Source organism: Eumetopias jubatus, unplaced genomic scaffold, assembly GCF_037043125.1.
Source record: "Eumetopias jubatus isolate StellerSeaLion01/CBP00866 unplaced genomic scaffold, mEumJub1_p1.0 scaffold_7, whole genome shotgun sequence".
Taxonomy (NCBI): Eukaryota; Metazoa; Chordata; class Mammalia; order Carnivora; family Otariidae; genus Eumetopias; species Eumetopias jubatus.
In genome coordinates this window covers 96,366,862-96,386,811 of record NW_028274813.1, presented here as the reverse complement: position 1 = coordinate 96,386,811, position 19,950 = coordinate 96,366,862, and the positions used below count along the sequence as shown (strand labels likewise).

The following is a 19,950-nucleotide window of genomic DNA, read 5'->3' as shown; positions in this document are numbered from 1 at the left end:
TCCACATCCTCGCCAACATCTGTCGTTTCCTGACTTGTTCATTTTAGCCATTCTGACTGGTGTGGTGGTATCTCGTTGTGGTTTTGATTTGTATTTCCCTGATGCCGAGTGATGTGGCATTTTTTTTCATGTGTCTTTTGGCCATTTGGATGTCTTCTTTGGAGAACTGTCTGTTCATGTCTTCTGCCCATTTCTTCATTTGATTATTTGTTCTTTGGGTGTTGAGTTTGATCAGTTTTTTTTTATAGATTTTGGGTACTAGCCCTTTATCTGGTAAGACATTTACAAATATCTTCTCCCATTCTACTGGTTGTCTTTCAGTTTTGTTGACTGTTTCCTTTGCTGTGCAAAAGCTTTTTATCTTGATGAAGTCCCAATAGTTCATTTTTGCCCTTGCTTCCCTTGCCTTTGGAGATGTTTCTAGGAAGAAGTTGCTGCGGCTGAGGTCACAGAGGTTGCTGCCTGTGTCCTCCTCAAGGATTTTGATGGATTCCTGTCTCACGTTGAGGTCTTTCATCCATTTTGAGTCTATTTTTGTGTGCGGTGTAAGGAAATGGTCCAGTTTCATTCTTCTGCATGTGTCTGTCCAATTTTCCCAACACCATTTGTTGAAGAGACTGTCTTTTTTCCATCGGATATTCTTTCCTGCTTTGTCGAAAGTTGTGCTTAGTTGTTCTTAGTTGACCATAGAGTTGAGGGTCCATTTCTGGGTTCTCTATTCTGTTTCATTGATCTATGTGTCTGTTTTTGTGCCAGTACCGTGCTGTCTTAATGATTACAGCCTTGTAATAGAGCTTAAAGCCTGGAATTGTGATGCCACCAGCTTTGGTTTCTTTTTCAACATTCCTCTGGCTATCTGGGGTCTTTTCTGGTTCCATACAAATTTTAGGATTATTTGTTCCAGCTCTGTGAAAAAAGTTGATGGTATTTTGGTAGGGATTGCATTGAATGTGTAGATACACATTTTCACAATATTTGTTCCTCCAGTCCATGAACATGGAACGTTTTTCCATTTCTTTGTGTCTTCCTCAATTTCTTTCATGAGTGTTCTATAGTTTTCTGAGTACAGATCCTTTGCCTCTTTGGTTAGGTTTATTCCTAGGTATCTTATGGGTTTTGGTGCAATTGTAAATGGGATCGATTCCTTAATTTCTTTCTTCTGTCTCATTGTTAGTGTATAGAAATGCAACTGATTTCTGTGCATTGATTTTATATCCTGTCACATTGCTGAATTCCTGTATGAGTTCTAGCAATTTGGGGGTGGAGTCTTTTGGGTTTTCCACATAGAGTATCATGTCATCTGTGCAGAGTGACAATTTGACTTCTCCTTTACCAATTCAGATGCATTCCTCTGACTTCTAAATGTTGGAGTTCCCTAGAGCTTAGTCCTTAGGTCTTTTCCATGAATACTTTATAATCTTATCGAGTCTCATGATTTCAGATAATTTCTTTGTGTGTATATTGTTCAATTGATTGTATTCAACTTGGACTTCTCCTTTGAACTCCAGACTACATATTCAATTGTCTCACAACAGCTCTACCTTCCCCAGATACTCCCTTCACTTCCTTCATGGGTATGATCAAACATCAACTTATCCGAGACCTTCCCTGACTAATCTATCAAATATAACTCTTTGCCCAAGCACTCCTTTTCCCCCAACCCTATTCCATTTTTCCCCATAACATTTATCACTTGGCATGTTTTATATGTATATATAGGTACACATAAATATTTACATGTAAATATGTATATATCATTTACATACGCACATCTATACATGTATATAAATGTAAATATATGCCTATATGTATATAAAACATAATACATGTATGTAACATGTGTAAACATAAATAATTACAGTACATAAATATGTATATATACTTACACACATATATATCTATACATATGTTTTTTGGTCTTTTTTTTCCTCCTAGAACTTACTAGAATCTAAGCTCCATGAGGGTAGGCTCTTAGTGCCAACAGGAGTCCCTGGACTTTAACAGGCACTGAATGACTACATAATGGCATTCCAGACAATGTGCTTAATTCTGAGATATAGCCTATGTGAGAATTTTAGCAATAACAAAACAAAAAGGACCTAGCCACCTGCCATTGTAAGAAACTTTAGGTTAATATCTAGATTCTGAATATTAAAAGGTTGACTTCCCTGGGATGCCTGGGTGGCTCAGTCATTAAGCGTCTGCCTTCAGCTCAGGTCATGATCCCAGGGTTCTGGGATCGAGTCCCACATCAGGCTCCTTGCTCAGTGAGGAGCCTGCTTCTCACTCTCCTTCTGCTGCTCCCCCTGCTTGTGCTCGCTCTCTCTGACAAATAAATAAAAATCTTTAAAAAACAAAAAAGTTGACTTCCCTTGCCACAGATTGAGTACCTGCAGTGAAGGGGAAAAACAGGTTATATAGATTTTGCAGAGGCTACTAAACTCAAATTTTTAAATTTGCTTTATTCACCTGGATATCTTGTGCAATTCTGGATTTTTGATGTTTTAAAGGACATGAACAAAACTAATTTTTCTTTTTGCTTGTGTCATTATCAAATCTCAAATTTTGAGGTATTTGGGAAATCCTCATGAGTCAGAGTTTGAGCTATTTCCTCACATCAAACCATTTTTTGTAAACAGAAGATCCAACTTTTCTGATGCCCTAGGAACTCACAAGATTATTTTTCTAATTGATGTTAGAACCTGAGCCTGAAACTAACAGTGATTTTTTTTCCATAAAGGTACTCAGACTCAAGTGTGGTTATGACAGATGGCAGCTGAAATAAATAAATAAATCTTTGTATACAGTGGAATTACAGAGTTTGAAGAATAGTATAGTCCATCATCTACCACTGCTCACACTGTGTTAAGGATATATCATATTATTTGTGTTTATAAAAAAAGTACCACATCTCTAGCATCTTTGTACTCTTATATGTATTGCTTCTTCTTCCTGGATGACCTTTCTTTTGATTTGATTTTACCTTCTCCAGGATGCTTCTCCTGATGTCCTTGGTCTGAATTTGAGCAATCTGTCTTTGTGTCTGAAAGACCTTTTGCGTACTTTACAGAAATTATCACATTTTATTAATTTGCTAATCTCAGTCCCCTAAAATATTATTCATTTAAACAATAAAAGACATTGTCTTTTATTTCTGTGTTTCATTTGCATTGTATGGTGCCTGTCATAAGTAGGCCTTCTATAAATATTTGCGAAATGAATGAATGAATAACAGGTCTTTTCTTCCACTAGTCTAGCAGTGGAAACTAACTTTCTCCCAGGTTCTAAGCCCTTAGTTGAAATAACATAAAACTGGGAAATTACTGGTCAGTCTTCCTTAATTCAATTTTTTTCTTAGTGCTCCTGTGTTTCTTTGTCTTGATGAATATACTCAGTGGACAACTGAGATCTTGAAAGCCTTTTAAAACTTTTGGAGAGCATGTACTAAATAAAGCCAAGATGTACTAAAACATGTCTACTTTTTATTCTATTTTGAACACATTTTTATTTTCATTCAGTTATCAGTTCAAATGCTTTATTTCTTAAAGGTATTCTTTTAACTAATTCAAATACTTTTATGTTCCAAGTTAGGTATTCTAGCCTTAGATTTAAAACTCATTTTTCCTGAGTATACTTTCTCTTAAATATACAAAGGAATATATTTTCATAGAGTATGTTGAAAATTAGGAAAGTCAAGGGTTCTGGTTCTATCAGGTGTAGTGTTTAGAGAGTTATTTTGATAAAATCCAGTAGCTCTAATGTGGCTTGAAAATACTTGCTCCCTTGGAGTATAACTGCAGGGAAAAAACTGTGGCATAGGTAAAAATTCACCATAATTACATGAATTGGTTTTATACATAATCATCTTAGATTTTGATAGTGAGGTAGCTGTATGGAGTGTCTTTGGGTCCAACATACATGAAAACACAGGATTGCCAGGGTTCACACAAGGAGGAAATTGTTCAGGTTTCACTTCTGTGCCTGAATTTGAAGTTGAAGCACATTTCTTGTCCTAAAATATAAACACATCAAATCATTCTCAATTATAAAATTTTGGAAAAAAAAAACAAAACTAAAGTTAGCATCAACCCTGTCTTATACATATCATTCACAAAAATTAACTCAAAATGAATTAAAGACTTAAATGTTAGACCTGAAACCACAAAGCTCCAAGAAAAGAACACAGAGGAAAGCTCTGTCATGTCATTCTTGGCATAGATTTTTTGGATATGACACCCAAAGCGTAAGCAACAAAAGCAAAAATAACAAGTGAGTGCATCAAACTGAAAAGCTTCTGCACAGCAAAAGAAGTTAACCAAAAGAATGAAGAGACAACCTACAGAATGGGAGAAAATATTTGCAAACCATATTGATAAAGGGTTAGTATCCAAAATATACAAGGAGCTCATACAATGTAATAGCAAAACATAATCTGATTAAAAACGAGCAGAGGACCTGAATAGACATTTTTCCAGATCAGACTGACAGACGGTCACCAGGAACGTGAGAAGGTGTTCAACATTATTAATGATCAGAAAGACGCAAATTAAAACCACAATGAGATATCATCCCATGCCTGTTAGAAAGGCTAGTGTCAAATAACAAGCGTTGGTGAGGATGTGAAGAAAAGGCAACACTTGTAAACTGTTGGTGGGAATGCAAACTGATGCAGCAACTATAGAAAACAGTATGGAGATATCTCAAAAAATTAAAAATTAAAATTAGTATTACCATATGATCCAGCAATCCCCGTTCTGGGTATATATCCAAATGAAGTGAAATCACTATCTCAAAGGGATATCTGCACCCCCATGTTCGTTGCAGTATTATTTGCAATAATAGCCAAGATATGTCCATTAACGGATGAATGGATAAAGATGTAGCATACTATATTCTCATGTATACATACACACATGAATATTAATCATCCATAAAAAGAAGGAAATCCTGCCATTTCAAACATGGAGGGCGTTATGCAAAGTGAACTAAGTCAGACAAAGAATACTAGAATCTCACATATATATGAATCTAAAATTTTTAAAAAGTCAAACTCTTTGAAACAGAAGAATGATGGTTTTCAGGGGGTTGGGGAAATGGAGAGATGTTGGTCAATGAGTACAAACTTCCAGTTATAAGAAGAATAATTTCAAGGGATCTAATGTACAGCATGATGAGTATAGTTACCAATACTTTATTATATACTTGAAAGTTGTTAAGAGAGTAGATTTTAAATGTTCTCAGCACAAAAATAATTTTAATTATGTGAGGTGATGAATGTGTTAACCTTATTGTGGTAATCATTTCACAATACATACATACAAGAAATTGTGTAATACACCTTAAACTTACACACTGTTATATGTCAATTTTATCTCAATAAACCTGGAAAAAAACAAAACAAAAAAGTGTCCACTTCACTTTTTCAGGAATTCTGTTCTCTTGAGGGCAGTGGCTAGTCCTCATTAAATGACATAATGTCTGTACAAAGTAAACTTATCAAAAGTATGTATAAGATAGCTTTTAAAAATCCTGTACTAGAATCATGAGAATTTATCAAAACATTTGTAAATCATGGAGAAAATCTGCAAGAAGTCATAGTTAGAAGAAGACATACTGCTGAATTCTAGAATGAGAAAAGAACAAGATAAACATTTAGGGATTTTAGCCTTGTGGGCATAACCATTAAGCAAATAATTAGGCAACTAATAATTACAATTGTGGTAAGTGCTATGGAGAAAAAAATACAAGATATTTATGAAAATTTATAGAGGGTTCTAACCTAGTATGGAGGCTAAGAAAGGCCAATTTAGTGAATATCATTGAATCTAAGACTGGAAGGCCAGGAAAAGATAGAAATGGGAACAAAGATAAACTCAGCATGGCCAAAGTCAAGTAAGTTAGGGTGAAAATGACTGAGATGAGAATAAAGGGAGAGAGGCCAGATCCTGAGGGGTCTTGTTAACTCTGTTAAAAATATGGATCTTTATGGTAAAAGCAATGGAAAGCTATTGAAGGGTTCTAAGGAGATGCATCTCATTAAGTAACAAGTTTTTGTATGATTAACTTGGCTGCTGTCTGAGCCTTGAATGGATGTAGAAAGGAGCTATGGCAGTCCAAGTGACTAATGACAATGATCTATAGTAGGGTGGTGGTATAGAGAGGGAGATAAGTAAACAAATTTGAAATATATTTTGGAAGTAGAATTCACAGGGTCTGGTGATTGACTGAATGTGGGTGGTGATGAGGGACAGATCAAGGATGACTAGTAGGGTTCTGGACAAACATTGGGTAGCTGGTGGTGCAACTTACTACAATTTTTAATATATAAATTAAATATGTGTATATATACATATAGTTTAATAGATACTTAAAATACAAATAATTTAGCTATTTGGGGATACAAGGGAGAAAGATATTGAAAAGAATGGATGCAAAAGCGCACATAGCTTTCTAGCACATGCATATAACATGCTTTATCCTTAGTAAAGTCAAGTCTATTAAAAACATCAAGCTTCACTAATGAAGATGAGAGAATTCAAATGGAACAGACTATATAAACTATCATTCATTCATTGATTCAGCAAATACTTATTGAGTGCCTACTGTGTGCCACACATTGTTAGATGTTGGAAATGCAGTGATAAATAATACAAAATTCCTAAGCCTTACAATTTATTATATCGAAGACAAACATATAGGAAACCAACTCAGTAAATGATGTTGGGAAACTAGCTAGCTATTTTCAAAAATATATATCTTTGCCTTCAAATATTATCAAAATAAACTTCAGATGAATTAAATACACGCTGACTAAAAATCACATTATAAAAAAACCAGAAACTAGGAGAAAGGTATTTTTAACCCTCTGAGAAAGGAGGACATTATAAATTTAAAAGTGACAAAAGAAATTATAAAGGAAGGGATTGAGGTATTTAATTGTCTTATTTATACCTGAAGATACAGCTAACCAAAATTAAAAGGTAAACCACAGACTGGGAACATTACCTAGAAAGAATGACAAAGGATTAATGTATTTAACTCATAAACATTTTTATTCCTATGTAAAAAATAATAGGCAAAATATTGCAACTCTGATGAAGCAAAGATAGCTATTCTAAAAGATAAAATGTATCTTGGTAGGAAACATAACTGTATTTTAAAAAATGTAAATGAAAACCCATACCCAATCTGGTAGTGAAAGAGCACTTTGTATTGATGATTGTCAGGTAAATTAATGTAACTCCATTTAAAAAAATTAATGAAATGTATGAAGAACTAAAAACTGTTAATGACTTTGAATCCTGGGAAATTTTAGGTTTTAAGTCTAAGAAACTTAATTGTAGTAAAAAATCAGTCTACAACATTACTTATAATAAAAGAACTGAAACATGTACTGGTTAAATGGATGTTAATTTTGATTATATTGTTTATGCTAAATATACAAATTAAGTACTTGAAAATAGTTTCTTAAATAGTTATGTTTCTTCCTCAGTTTACATTGGTGAAGATGAATATTAACCCTGCCTTGGCTTAATTATCTCAGTATAATTCCAACCTGATGGGATTGCCTAAATTCTGGTACTAAAGATTTTTTTTTGTTTGTTTAATAACCTTCATTTTGAGATTGTAATAGCTTATTATTTTTTTCTGATGACTTCCAGTGGTTAATCCTTTATAAATTCAATTTTGCTTGTGTTTCTAGTTGGGAAAATCATAAATATATATAAGAACCATAAGTAAGAACATACATATACCATCTTATATCTACTCATGTTTTAAATGTACTTGTGGCTGGTTATAATCTTGAAAAATAAAAAGGTGTCACAAGTTGAAATGAACCTGAGTTAAAATGTTTTCCCCGGAATAACATCCCTAAAACCTACCTTTTCATTTAACAGTACTATAAAACCATATTTAATCAACTCTTCAGTCAACTATTAATGTTCTACTTGAACGGTATCCTTAATAAACTTTTTGGAATTATTTTTCTGTGATTAAGGGATTTAAAAATCTGAATCAAGTTTAATGAAAAGAGCACTGGAGTTATGAGACCCAGGTTGTAGTCTCCTGGACTTGCTGGGAATGTGAGAATTTGGGTAAGTCTGATTCTCTTTACTTCAGTTTTCTGTTTGTAAAATAAGGGAGCCTGGATTATTTGTTCTTTTTAAATATCATCTTTTTAAAATATCATTTATTCCATAGAAATTATAAAGTTTATAAACATACAGTTTATAAAATGAAGTGATATCATAGAGTAGTATATTATGTTCTCATGCTTTGCCTTAATAACAATCATAAGGCAAAGTAACTTTTCAGAAGAGCTTCTTTCAGTACTTTTGAGAAATCATTTGGATCTTCTTGAAAATCCAGTCTAAGAGTGCTTGATTTGCTGCTGTATTTGCGTAAGGGGAAAAGCCTTTTTCTTTTCTTTTTTTTTTTTTAAAGATTTTATTTATTTATTTGACAGAGAGAGACACAGCGAGAGAGAGAACACATGCAGGGGGAGTGGGAGAGGGAGAAGCAGGCTTCCAGCAGAGCAGGGAGCCCAATGCGGGGCTTGATCCCAGGACCATGGGATCATGACCTGAGCCGAAGGCAGATGCTTAACGACTGAGCCACCCAGGCGCCCCAGGAAAAAAGCCTTTTTCTTAATGTGAATTACCTTATTGCAAACATAGGTGTTAGAGATGAGATTGCTGGTCTTTTTTTCCTCAAGTTTTCCATGTCAACTATCCATTTCTTTAAAGATTGACATTTTAATTGACAAAGGTTTGAGGTGTTTAGTTATTGTTCTATTGTATTGGTATACTGAACTGAGAGGCTTAACCTTTGGCCTGAGAAAAACTTCATTGCTCAGTTCTTGGGAATTAGACCATTATTTTATGAATATTTATCTTGCTAGAACCTCCAGCTACCACTGACCCTGCCACGTTTAGGGCCCACTTCATTCCTTTGACTTTGCTAATCAAAAACAAAATCTTACCTACCAATAACCCTCAGAAGTTATCTGAAACTAGAAGTCCTTTATCCATAGTAATGTTCTTTTGTACAGTGCTTCTCTTACTTTTATGTGCATATGAAATACACAGGAATCTGGTTAAAAAGTAGATTCTGACTCAGGTCTGGTGTAGGGCCAAGATTCTGCATTTCTAACAAAGTCCCAGGTGATGCTCACGCTGCTGAGCCCTATATGACATTGTGAGTACTGGCTACACATATTTGTTATGAAAGATGTGACTAGGAGTTAAAGAGGCCTCTGGGAGATAGGCAAAGGAGTGTGGGGAGAGAGAAGGCCATAATCATAACCTGCATGGCTTATACAAGAACATGTCAAGCAGACTAATTGGGAATCTTATTGGTATTTGCATATCTTCTGCTGTAAGAGCTGTAAAAAGCACCTATTAGGTGTCACCAGTTCTGCGTTCTGATATTGGCACTAATAGCTATGTGACTTTGATGAAATTATTTTACAAGGATATAAATATACAATCTGTCTATAAATATAAAATAAAGGAGATGGATTAGATGGTTTTGTTTCCTAATCTGAGGACTCGGCTATTAGGAACTTCCAAATGTAGCAATAGTGACTGTTAAAAAACAAAATTCAAGCAAGTAAATTTGAAGATCTAATTGGCTTTATTAAGCAACTCACAAATCAGGCAGCATCCTGAGTGGTACAAATGGAAGGTTTTCATAGGAAGGATAAGTTACTAGCAAGAGAAAATATTGTTTCAAGGATTAAGGTCCAAGATGGCAGAGGAGTAGGAGACCTTAGTTTTGTCTGGTCCTAGGAATTCAGCTAGATAGCTATCAAATCATTCTGAACACCTGTGAACTCAAATGGGACTCTAAGAAAAGAATTGCTGCAACTCTACAAACAGAAAAGCAACCACTTTCTGCAAGGTAGGAGGTGGGGAGAAGTGAATCTGAGGCAATATATTGGAAGGTAACCATGGAGGGGAGGAGAAGGTAGCCTTTCTGAGCAGGCTACTGGAAAGTGATATAGCAGCAGAGCGGAACTTTTAGAGGTCTGCTCTGGTGAGGGACATCCCTGCCTGAAAGGCGCTCAGATGGGGAAGTGGGGTGGAATCCTAGGTGGGATAGTGTGGTCTCAGGATCCCCGGGGTCACAAAAAAATGAAGGTGCCTGAGTGCGGCAGATTTCCCAGGCACTGGAGTGGGGAAGCCAGCTGCAATTAGTGAGCCCGAGAGTGGACTTTCAGCTCAGAGTTGCCATAAACCATGAACACAGTCGGGCAACTGCTCTCCAAGCAGGGCCCCAGCAGGCAGTAGAACCACGGTGAGACCCCTCCACCCTTCCCCGGAAGGAGCTGTGCAGGTGCACACTGCAGAGTCTGTGGGGTTTGGAGACTCAAAACAGAGTCACGTGCCTGAGATAGAAACGCTTGGTCACAGGCTGGGTGAGCACAGAGTGCATATGGAGACCAGGGAGACAGGAGTGATTGACTGCTTTTCCCTGAAGGTGCACTGAGGAGTAGGGCCCTGAGCTTCCAGTTATGGGGCTGGAGATTGGGAGGCCACCATTTTCATTCTCATCCTCTAAAATGGCAGGGAAAGCCTTCAGAGAAAAAAAGGCACATAAAGCAAACCAGAGCAGATTACTCAGCCTGGCCCCTTGGCTAAATGCAATTCCACCCAGGGCAAATACACCTGAGAACTGGAGCAACAAGATCAGCAAGAACATTCAGCTAAGACCAAGTTTAACAATCATACAGAATTGAAAAACTCTAGCGGTAGAGGAAAATAGTATATAGAATTCATGGTTTTCTCTCATGAGTCTTTAAAAAGTCTTTCAATTTTAATTTTTTTCTTTCCTTTTCAATCAACTTATCAACTCTTTTTTAAAGTCTAATATTTACGTTTTACAGTTACATTCTATCCTTTCATTGTATTTAATTTTACTTTTGTATATATATAAGTTTTTCTTTCTTTACAATTTTGGGATGCAGTTTCTTCTAACAAACAGACAAAAATACACCCAGAATCTACTGTATTGCTCTGTTCTCTTCACCTCTCTGATCATATTCTCTCATTTTTTTAAGTCTTTTTTTATTTTCATCTTTATGGTTACATTCTATCATTTCAATGTATTTAATTTTATATATATATATATATATAGATATAGATATAGATATGTTTTTCTTTCTTTACAATTTTGGGATATATTTTCTTCTAACAAACAGACCAAAATGTACCCAGGATACTCTGTTCTGTTAACCTGCTGTTTATATTCCTTTTTACTGTTGTTGTTTTTGTCTTTTAATTTTCATTTTTACCCTTACATTATATCCTTTCTCTGTATTTAATTTTATTTTTGTGCATATTTGTTTTTCTTTCTTTACAGTTTTGGGATCTAGTTTTCTAACAAAGAGACCAAAATACACACAGGATCCAGTGTATTTCTCTGTTCTAGTCACCTACCTGATTTTATTCTCTCTTATTTATTTATTTATTTATTTATGGTTTCAGGTTTCTTCTGATTTGTTTAGCATATATTTCTCTGGGGTCATTGTTGACATTTTAGTATTTTGTTCTCTTGTTTATCTATTCTTCTCTGGACAGAATGACAAGACAGAAAAACTCATCTCAAAAAAACAAGAGGCAGTACTTCTGCCAGGGACCTAATCAGTACGGACATAAGTAAGATGTTGGAACTAGAGTTCAGAATAACGATTATAAAGATACTAGTTAGGCTTGAAAAAAGTATAGAAGACACTAGAGAATCCCTTTCTGGAGAAATAAAAGAACAAAAATCTAATCAAGTTGAAATAAAAAAAAGACAATGAGATGTAATAAAAAAATGGAGGCTCTACCTGCTAGATAAATGAGGCAGAAGAAAGAATTAGTGATATAGAAGACCAAATGATGGAGAATAAAGAAGCTGAGAAAAAGAGAGAAACAACTACTGGATCATGATGGGGAGAATTTGAGAGATAAGTGATACCATGAAGCAAGACAATATTAGAATAATTGGATCCCAGAAGAAGAGGAAAGAGTGAGTGAGGGGCAGAAGGCATACTGGAGCAAATTATAGCTGAGAACTTCCCTAATCTGAGGTAGGAAACAGGCATTCAAGTCCAGAAGGCACAGAGAACCCCCCACAAAGTCAATAAAAATAGGTAAACACCCCGACATATAATAGTAAACCAGCCCAGCAAGAAATATTAAAGGGGATCCTGTAAGCAAAGAGAGAGCCCAAAAGTAACATAGATGACAAAGGAACAGAGACAATATACAGAAAGAGTCACTTTACAGGTAATACAATACAACATTGTATTACAGGTAATATAATACATTGTATATAATACAATATAATTGTATTATACATATAATACAATTAATTAACTATCTAATACAATTAGATAATTGTATCTAATACATTAGATACAATTGTAATCTAATGTATCACAATACAATCTAATACATTAGATACATCTAATGTAAACATACATTAGATGAGATTACACATCTAATACAATGAGATGTTCATATCTCAAAGATATGAATAAATTCATATCTTTCAATAGTTACTCTGAATGTAAATGGGCTAAATGCCCCAATCAAAAGACAGAAGGTATCAGACTGGATAAAAGAGCAAGGCCTATCAATATGCCATCTGTGAGAGACTCATTTTAGACCCAAAGACAACTCCAGATTGAAAGTGAGGGGTGGAAAACCATTTATCATGCTAATGGACATCAAAAGAAAGCTGGGTTAGCAATCCTTATATCAGATAAATTAGATTTTAAACCAAAGACTGTAGTAAGAGATGAGGAAGGACACTATATCATAATTAAAGGGTCTATCCAACAAGAACATCTAACAATTGTAAATATTTATGCCCCTAACATGGGAGCAGCCAATTATATAAACCAATTAATAACAAAATTAAAGAATCACATTGATAATAATACAATAATAGTAGGGGACTTTAACACCCCACTCATTGCAATGGACAGATCATCTAAGCAGAAAATCAACAAGAAAACAAGGGCTTTGAATGACACACTGGCCCAGATGGACTTTACAAATATATTAAGAGCATTTCATCCAAAAGGAACAGAATACACATTCTTCTTGAGTGCACATGGAATATTCTCCAGAATAGATCAGATAGTGGGTCACAAATCAGGTCTCAACCAGTAATAAAAGACTGGGATCATTCCCTGCATATTTTCAAACCACAATGCTTTGAAACTTGAACTTAATCGTAAGAGGAAATTTGGGAAAACTCAAATACATGGAGGTTAAAGAGCATCCTACTAAAGAATGAATGGGTCAACCAGGAAATTAAGGAAGAATTTAAAAATTCACAGAAACAAATGAAAATGAAAACACAACTGTTCAAAACCTTTGGGATGCAGCAAAGGATACAAGCCTTTCTCAAGAAACAAGACAGGTCTCAAATACACAACCTAACCCTATGCCTCGAGGAGCTGGAGAAAGAACAGCAAATAAAGCCTAAACCCAGGAGGAGAGGAGAATTAATAAATATTAGAGCAGAAATCACTGAAATAGAAACCAAAAGAACAGTAGAACAGATCAGTGAAACTAGGAGCTGGTTCTTTGAAAGGATAAGATTGATAAACCCCTAGCCAGACATAGCAAAAAAAGAGAGAAAGGACCCAAATAAATGAAATCATGAATGAAAGAGGAGAGATCACAACTGACACCGAAGAAATACAAACAATTATAAGAACATATTATGAGCAACTATATGCCAACAAATTAGGCAATCTGGAAGAAATGGATGCATTCCTAGAGACATAGAAACTACCAAAACTGAAACAGGAAGAAATAGAAAACCTGAACAGCAAGGAAACTGAAGCAATAATCAGAAATCTCCTAAAATACAAGAGTCCAGGGCTGCATGGCTTCCCACGGGAATTCTTTCAAACATTTAAAGAAGAATTAATACTTATTCTTTTGAAGCTCTTTCAAAAACTAGATATGGAAGGAAAACTTCCAAACTCGTTCTATGAGGCCAGCATTACCTTGATCCCTAAACCAGACAAAGACCCCACCAAAAAGGAGAATTACAGATCAATATCTCTGATGAGCATGGATGCCAAAATTCTCACTAAGATACTAGCCAACAGGATCCAACAGTGAATTAAAAGGATTATTCACCATGACCAAGTGGGATTTATTCCTGGGCTGCAAGAGTGGTTTAACATCTGCAAATCAACCAATGTGATATACTACATAAATAAATAAAGGACAAGAACCATGTGATTTTCTCAATAGAGGCAGAAAAAGCATTTGACAAAGTACAGCATCCTTTCTTGATTAAAACTCTTCACAGTGTAGGGATAGGGGGAACATACCTCAATATCATAAAAGCCATCTATGAAAAGCCCACAGTGAATATCATTCTCAGTGGGGAAAAACTGGGAGTTTTTCCCCTAAGGTCAGGAACACAGCAGGGATGTCCACTCTCACCACTGTTGTTCAACATAATACTAGAAGTCCTAGCCTCAGCAATCAGACAACAAAAAGAAATAAAAGGCATCTGAATCGGCAAAGAAGAAGTCAAACTCTCTCTCTGCACAGATGACATGATACTCTATGTGGAAAACCCAAAAGACTCCACCCCCAAATTGCTAGAACTCATACAGGAATTCAGCAATGTGACAGGATATAAAATCAATGCACAGAAATCAGTTGCATTTCTATACACTAACAATGAGGCAGAAGAAAGAAATTAAGGAATCGATCCCATTTACAATTGCACCAAAACCCATAAGATACCTAGGAATAAACCTAACCAAAGAGGCAAAGGATCTGTACTCAGAAAACTATAGAACACTCATGAAAGAAATTGAGGAAGACACAAAGAAATGGAAAAACGTTCCATGTTCATGGACTGGAGGAACAAATATTGTGAAAATGTGTATCTACACATTCAATGCAATCCCTACCAAAATACCATCAACTTTTTTCACAGAGCTGGAACAAATAATCCTAAAATTTGTATGGAACCAGAAAAGACCCCAGATAGCCAGAGGAATGTTGAAAAAGAAACCAAAGCTGGTGGCATCACAATTCCAGGCTTTAAGCTCTATTACAAGGCTGTAATCATTAAGACAGCACGGTACTGGCACAAAAACAGACACATAGATCAATGAAACAGAATAGAGAACCCAGAAATGGACCCTCAACTCTATGGTCAACTAAGAACAACTAAGCACAACTTTCGACAAAGCAGGAAAGAATATCCGATGGAAAAAAGACAGTCTCTTCAACAAATGGTGTTGGGAAAATTGGACAGACACATGCAGAAGAATGAAACTGGACCATTTCCTTACACCGCACACAAAAATAGACTCAAAATGGATGAAAGACCTCAACGTGAGACAGGAATCCATCAAAATCCTTGAGGAGGACACAGGCAGCAACCTCTGTGACCTCAGCCACAGCTACTTCTTCCTAGAAACATTGCCAAAGGCAAAGGAAGCAAGGGCAAAAATGAACTATTGGGACTTCATCAAGATAAAAAGCTTTTGCACAGCAAAGGAAACAGTCAACAAAACTGAAAGACAACCAGTAGAATGGGAGAAGATATTTGTAAATGTCTTACCAGATAAAGGGCTAGTACCCAAAATCTATAAAAAAAAACTGATCAAACTCAACACCCAAAGAACAAATAATCGAATGAAGAAATGGGCAGAAGACATGAACAGACAGTTCTCCAAAGAAGACATCCAAATGGCCAAAAGACACATGAAAAAAAATGCCACATCACTCGGCATCAGGGAAATACAAATCAAAACCACAACGAGATACCACCACACCAGTCAGAATGGCTAAAATGAACAAGTCAGGAAACGACAGATGTTGGCGAGGATGTGGAGAAAGGGGAACCCTCCTACACCGTTGGTGGGAATGCAAGCTGGTGCAGCCACTCTGGAAAACAGTGTGGAGGTTTCTCAAAAAGTTGAAAATAGAGCTACACTACGACCCAGCAATTGCACTAGTGGGTATTTACCCCAAAGATACAAATGTAGTGATCTGAAGGGGCACCTGCACCCCAATGTTTATAGCAGCAATGTCCCCATAGCCAAACTATGGATAAAGAAGCATGTGTGTGTGAGTGAGTGTGTGTGTGTGTGTGTGTGTGTATAGAATAGTACTCAGCCATCAAAAAAAAAAAAGAAATCTTGCCATTTTTGATGACGTGGTTGGAACTAGAGGGTATTATGTTAATTGCAATAAGCCAATCAGAGAAAGACAATTATGATCTCATTCATATGTGGAATTTAAGAAACAAAACAGAGGCTTATAGGGCAAGGGAGGGAAATATAAAACAAGATGAAATCAGAGAGGAAGACAAACCATAAGAGACTCTTAATCATAGGAAACAAACTGAGGTTTGCTGGAGTGGAGGGTAACCTGGGGGCCAGGATAACTGGTTGATGGACATTAAGGAGAGCATGTGATATAAGGATACTGGGTAATACAGAAGACTGATGAATCACTGAACTCTACATCTGAGGCTAAGAGTACATTATATGTTATTTAATTGAATTTAAATTTAAAAAATATTAAAAAGCAAAAAGAGACACATAGATCAATGGAACAGAATAGAGAACCCAGAAATGGACCCTCAACTTTATGGTCAACTAATCTTTGACAAAGCAGGAAAGAATATCCAGTAGAATTTCCCCTTAGGGTAAGGAAAGAGGTTCTTTTTTTTTTTTTTTTTTTTTATTGACAGAGAAAGCAGCATAAGCAGGGGGAGGAGAAGAGGGAGAGGGAGAAGCAGGCTCTCCACTGAGCAGTGAGCCTGAGGCGGGGCTCGATTCCAGGACCCTGGGATCATGACCTGAGCCAAGGCAGAGGCTTAAGGGACTGATCCACCCAGGTTCCCCAAGGACAGAGGTTCTTATCAAGCAGATCCCCTGGTTTTCCTCTGGGGGAAGGAGAGGTCGGGCCCAGGTAACAGATCACCTCATTGGTGTTGACAAGAAAATTCCAGATTGATTGGCTTAAAATTCCTTTCCTGGAGAGGCTGAAAGTGCAATTAAATCTTCCTTTGCTGTCCTGGGGACAAGTGACTCCACCTTGGCCCCTGTTTTTCTTTTTAACAGAACTGATTTTGTTATTCAATAAGTATATAAAGGGATATGTAGATTTACTTATGATAGGGCTTCTCATTTGTGATAAGCTCTTAATAAGTGTGTTCTGTGGTGTCCAAATAGGCAAAAAAATTTGGTAGTTAAAAATACAAGAAAAAAATTTGGCAGTACTTAAAAATATTGAGAATACTTAAGATTTAAATCCTTCTGGATTAGAAGTTACATTATTATATCTAAATAACTTCATGGTAGTTGGCAGTGTACAGTAACTGATCTTTTAAGGTTGTATTAAATAGAAGATTGTTTACATGCATTAAAGTGCCTTTTCTTTGAAGATTCTAGATTCTTGTGATTCATGAAGCTGAGACCCTTTATGAATTCTAAATCTTTAATACTAGTAACATAATCTCAATTTCTTCCTCTAGAATGAAGATAAGAATGTTTACAGTGCTGTTGTGTCAGACTTAAGTGAGGATAAAACCTTTTTGAGTTTCAAATTTGGGTTAGATTAGTTAGGTTCCTCTTTAGCATAATTGAGCTCGTCCTGAATTCCTGGTTTATTCTACTAAATATCTTGCCAAGTTAAGTTTCTGAAGGTCAGGAACCTAATTTGTTTTGAAAGCTGAGCCCAATTCTGGAAATATGAAGTAGTTAATCCACTTTCTTTTCCTTTGTTCAGATTTGAATGAATATCAATACAGTGTTGTTGGAGTAGTACCAGGCAGTAACTGTGACCTAGGTTCCAATCCCTTACCATGATTTCACCTCTGTGTATTATCTGTAAATTGGTAAAAACAAAGCAAGACAAACAAAAACACTGTCATAATTCTTGTGGTTTTGGAGATAAAATGAAAGAAAATTGGATGTAAGTGATAAATTGCTATATACATGGAATTAGTTTTTACCATTTTCTTTCAGGTTTACCTCAATGCATATGGATGGTGTTCCAGATTCAGTTCTGAAGTTTACAGGTTAATAACACTACATTAGTATAGTCCAGTTGACTAATACTTCATATTCATAATCTTGTAGGAAGCTGGCAAAGCTGGAAGTAGAACTCATCAGATCTTGCTACTTCTTTGTGACACTGCCAATTAATTTGTTTCAAGTATCAAGAGCACAGACACTGGATAATAGCAAGTCACCAGAATCCTATGGTATCTCAACAAGTCAGGTTTTCTCAAAATGTCTAGGTTTCTGGAGTACAGGGAAAGCTTTTTAGGTGGAAGGTGGCTCCCCTGTGATTTATAGGAAAAAGTACCAACTCTAACTTACTTTATGGATACCCAGTCAGGTTGCCCATGGCAACCTCAGTCACAGAGGACTGACTCTCATCAATCACCTTCTACTACCTTCTGATCATCTTTGGCCCAAAATGTAATAAACCAAATCTAGTCAAAACAGAGGACAAATTAGCTGATAAATTTTGTTGGCATAATTTGTACCACATAATCAGGAAATGTTAGGGTCTACCTGAATCTTTTTGACTTCCAGGATAATTCACAAATGTTCACAGACTCAGAAACAAAATACTCATTGCTTTTACTTTTTGTCATAGGTCACTGCAGTTTTCTTATTTGGGTTTCACCCTCTTCAAATCTGATATTCTTAAAATGTGGAGGTCAAATTGATACAATTAAAAACAAAACAGCCTTATACAAAGAGTAGTAAAAGGATTATTTTAAATACTCTGCCAGGTTACACATAGGATCAGCAAATATTATTTACTTAAGTATAAGAAAGTTAATTAAAATTGTAAGTGATTCTTCTAAAATTGACTGTCTTAAAAAATGACTGTAAAAGTGCCTTGAAAAGAATAAAAATCCACAAAGAGATGGTATTAGCTTTCTCACTAATGTAATTTTCAGGCTCCCCTGGAATTAGAGAAAGCCAAGCCACTGTGACTTTTCAAACTTCTTCCTCATACACATTTTTAAAAAGATAAATAAGAAGTCATTGAGATAATAAAAATGCTCTTTATGGAAGCTGTAATTTTAAGATTAAAAAATCATCTTTTTATGTTGTAGTCACAGGTGATGTTAACTATAGCAACACCAAAAGCAAACAAAAAACCCTCCAAAAGTCTAATTTTGAGGCACCTTTTGTTTCTGCTCAGTGCCATCATTCTCCTTGTTATTGCTTTTCTTATTTATCTTTTTTTTTTTTTTGCCACAATTGGGGGACAGAACCTTAAGTTTAACCTTAAACCTTTCTACGTTTCCACCAAAAGTGAATACAAGTGCACCATATTTTTTTTTTTTTTTTGCTCTTGTCCTTTTGAACGAGGCACAGTGTAAAAAAATGTAAAATTAACAAGGTACGTTTTTCTCATTTAAAGCCATCACCGCAGTTGCACACCATCCCCAATCATTTTATACTTCCAGAGGCAATTCTGGCTCAACGCGATGCACATTTACATCTGTGTAGCCCACTGGTTGCCCAGAAAGGTGTTTCTTGGGGGGTGGGGCGAGTGGCGGTGCGGGGTGCCCCAAATTTATAGCAAGGAATACCAACTGTCAAAAACATTCAGCCCTCTGCCCACACCCACCCAGTCGTACTCGGTCATTCTCGGTATCTTCTTTATTTTTTCGGCAAACGCAGTCTTTCCCGGCAGCGGATGGCAAGAAGACTAGCGCGCGCTCTGAGGAGAAGCCTTTTTACTAGATCCAATTAAAGCCACAAAGAAATCGTGAACCGTCCGCTAGATCAATAGGTATCAACTAATCCGCCTAATCCAGGGAGCCGCCCTCGGGGTGAAACCGCGAATCCTTTAGAGTGGTGGTAGCCGCCCGTCTCCATAGCAACCGGCCGCGGAGCCTCTCTAGTGCCGGGGCCCGGATGTTGTGGGGATC

General features: G+C 36.2%; 1 protein-coding gene across 1 annotated transcript; it reads right to left on the bottom strand.

The window, feature by feature from the left end:
• Positions 1 to 3,664: 3,664 nt before the first annotated feature.
• Positions 3,665 to 19,664, bottom strand: PIERCE2 (piercer of microtubule wall 2). The gene is made up of 2 exons (XM_028100000.1): positions 19,647 to 19,664; positions 3,665 to 4,012 (listed from the first exon to the last, which is right to left on the bottom strand). The coding sequence occupies exons 1-2, from the start codon at positions 19,662 to 19,664 to the stop codon at positions 3,665 to 3,667; spliced, it is 366 nt and encodes a 121-aa protein (XP_027955801.1).
• Positions 19,665 to 19,950: the final 286 nt, after the last annotated feature.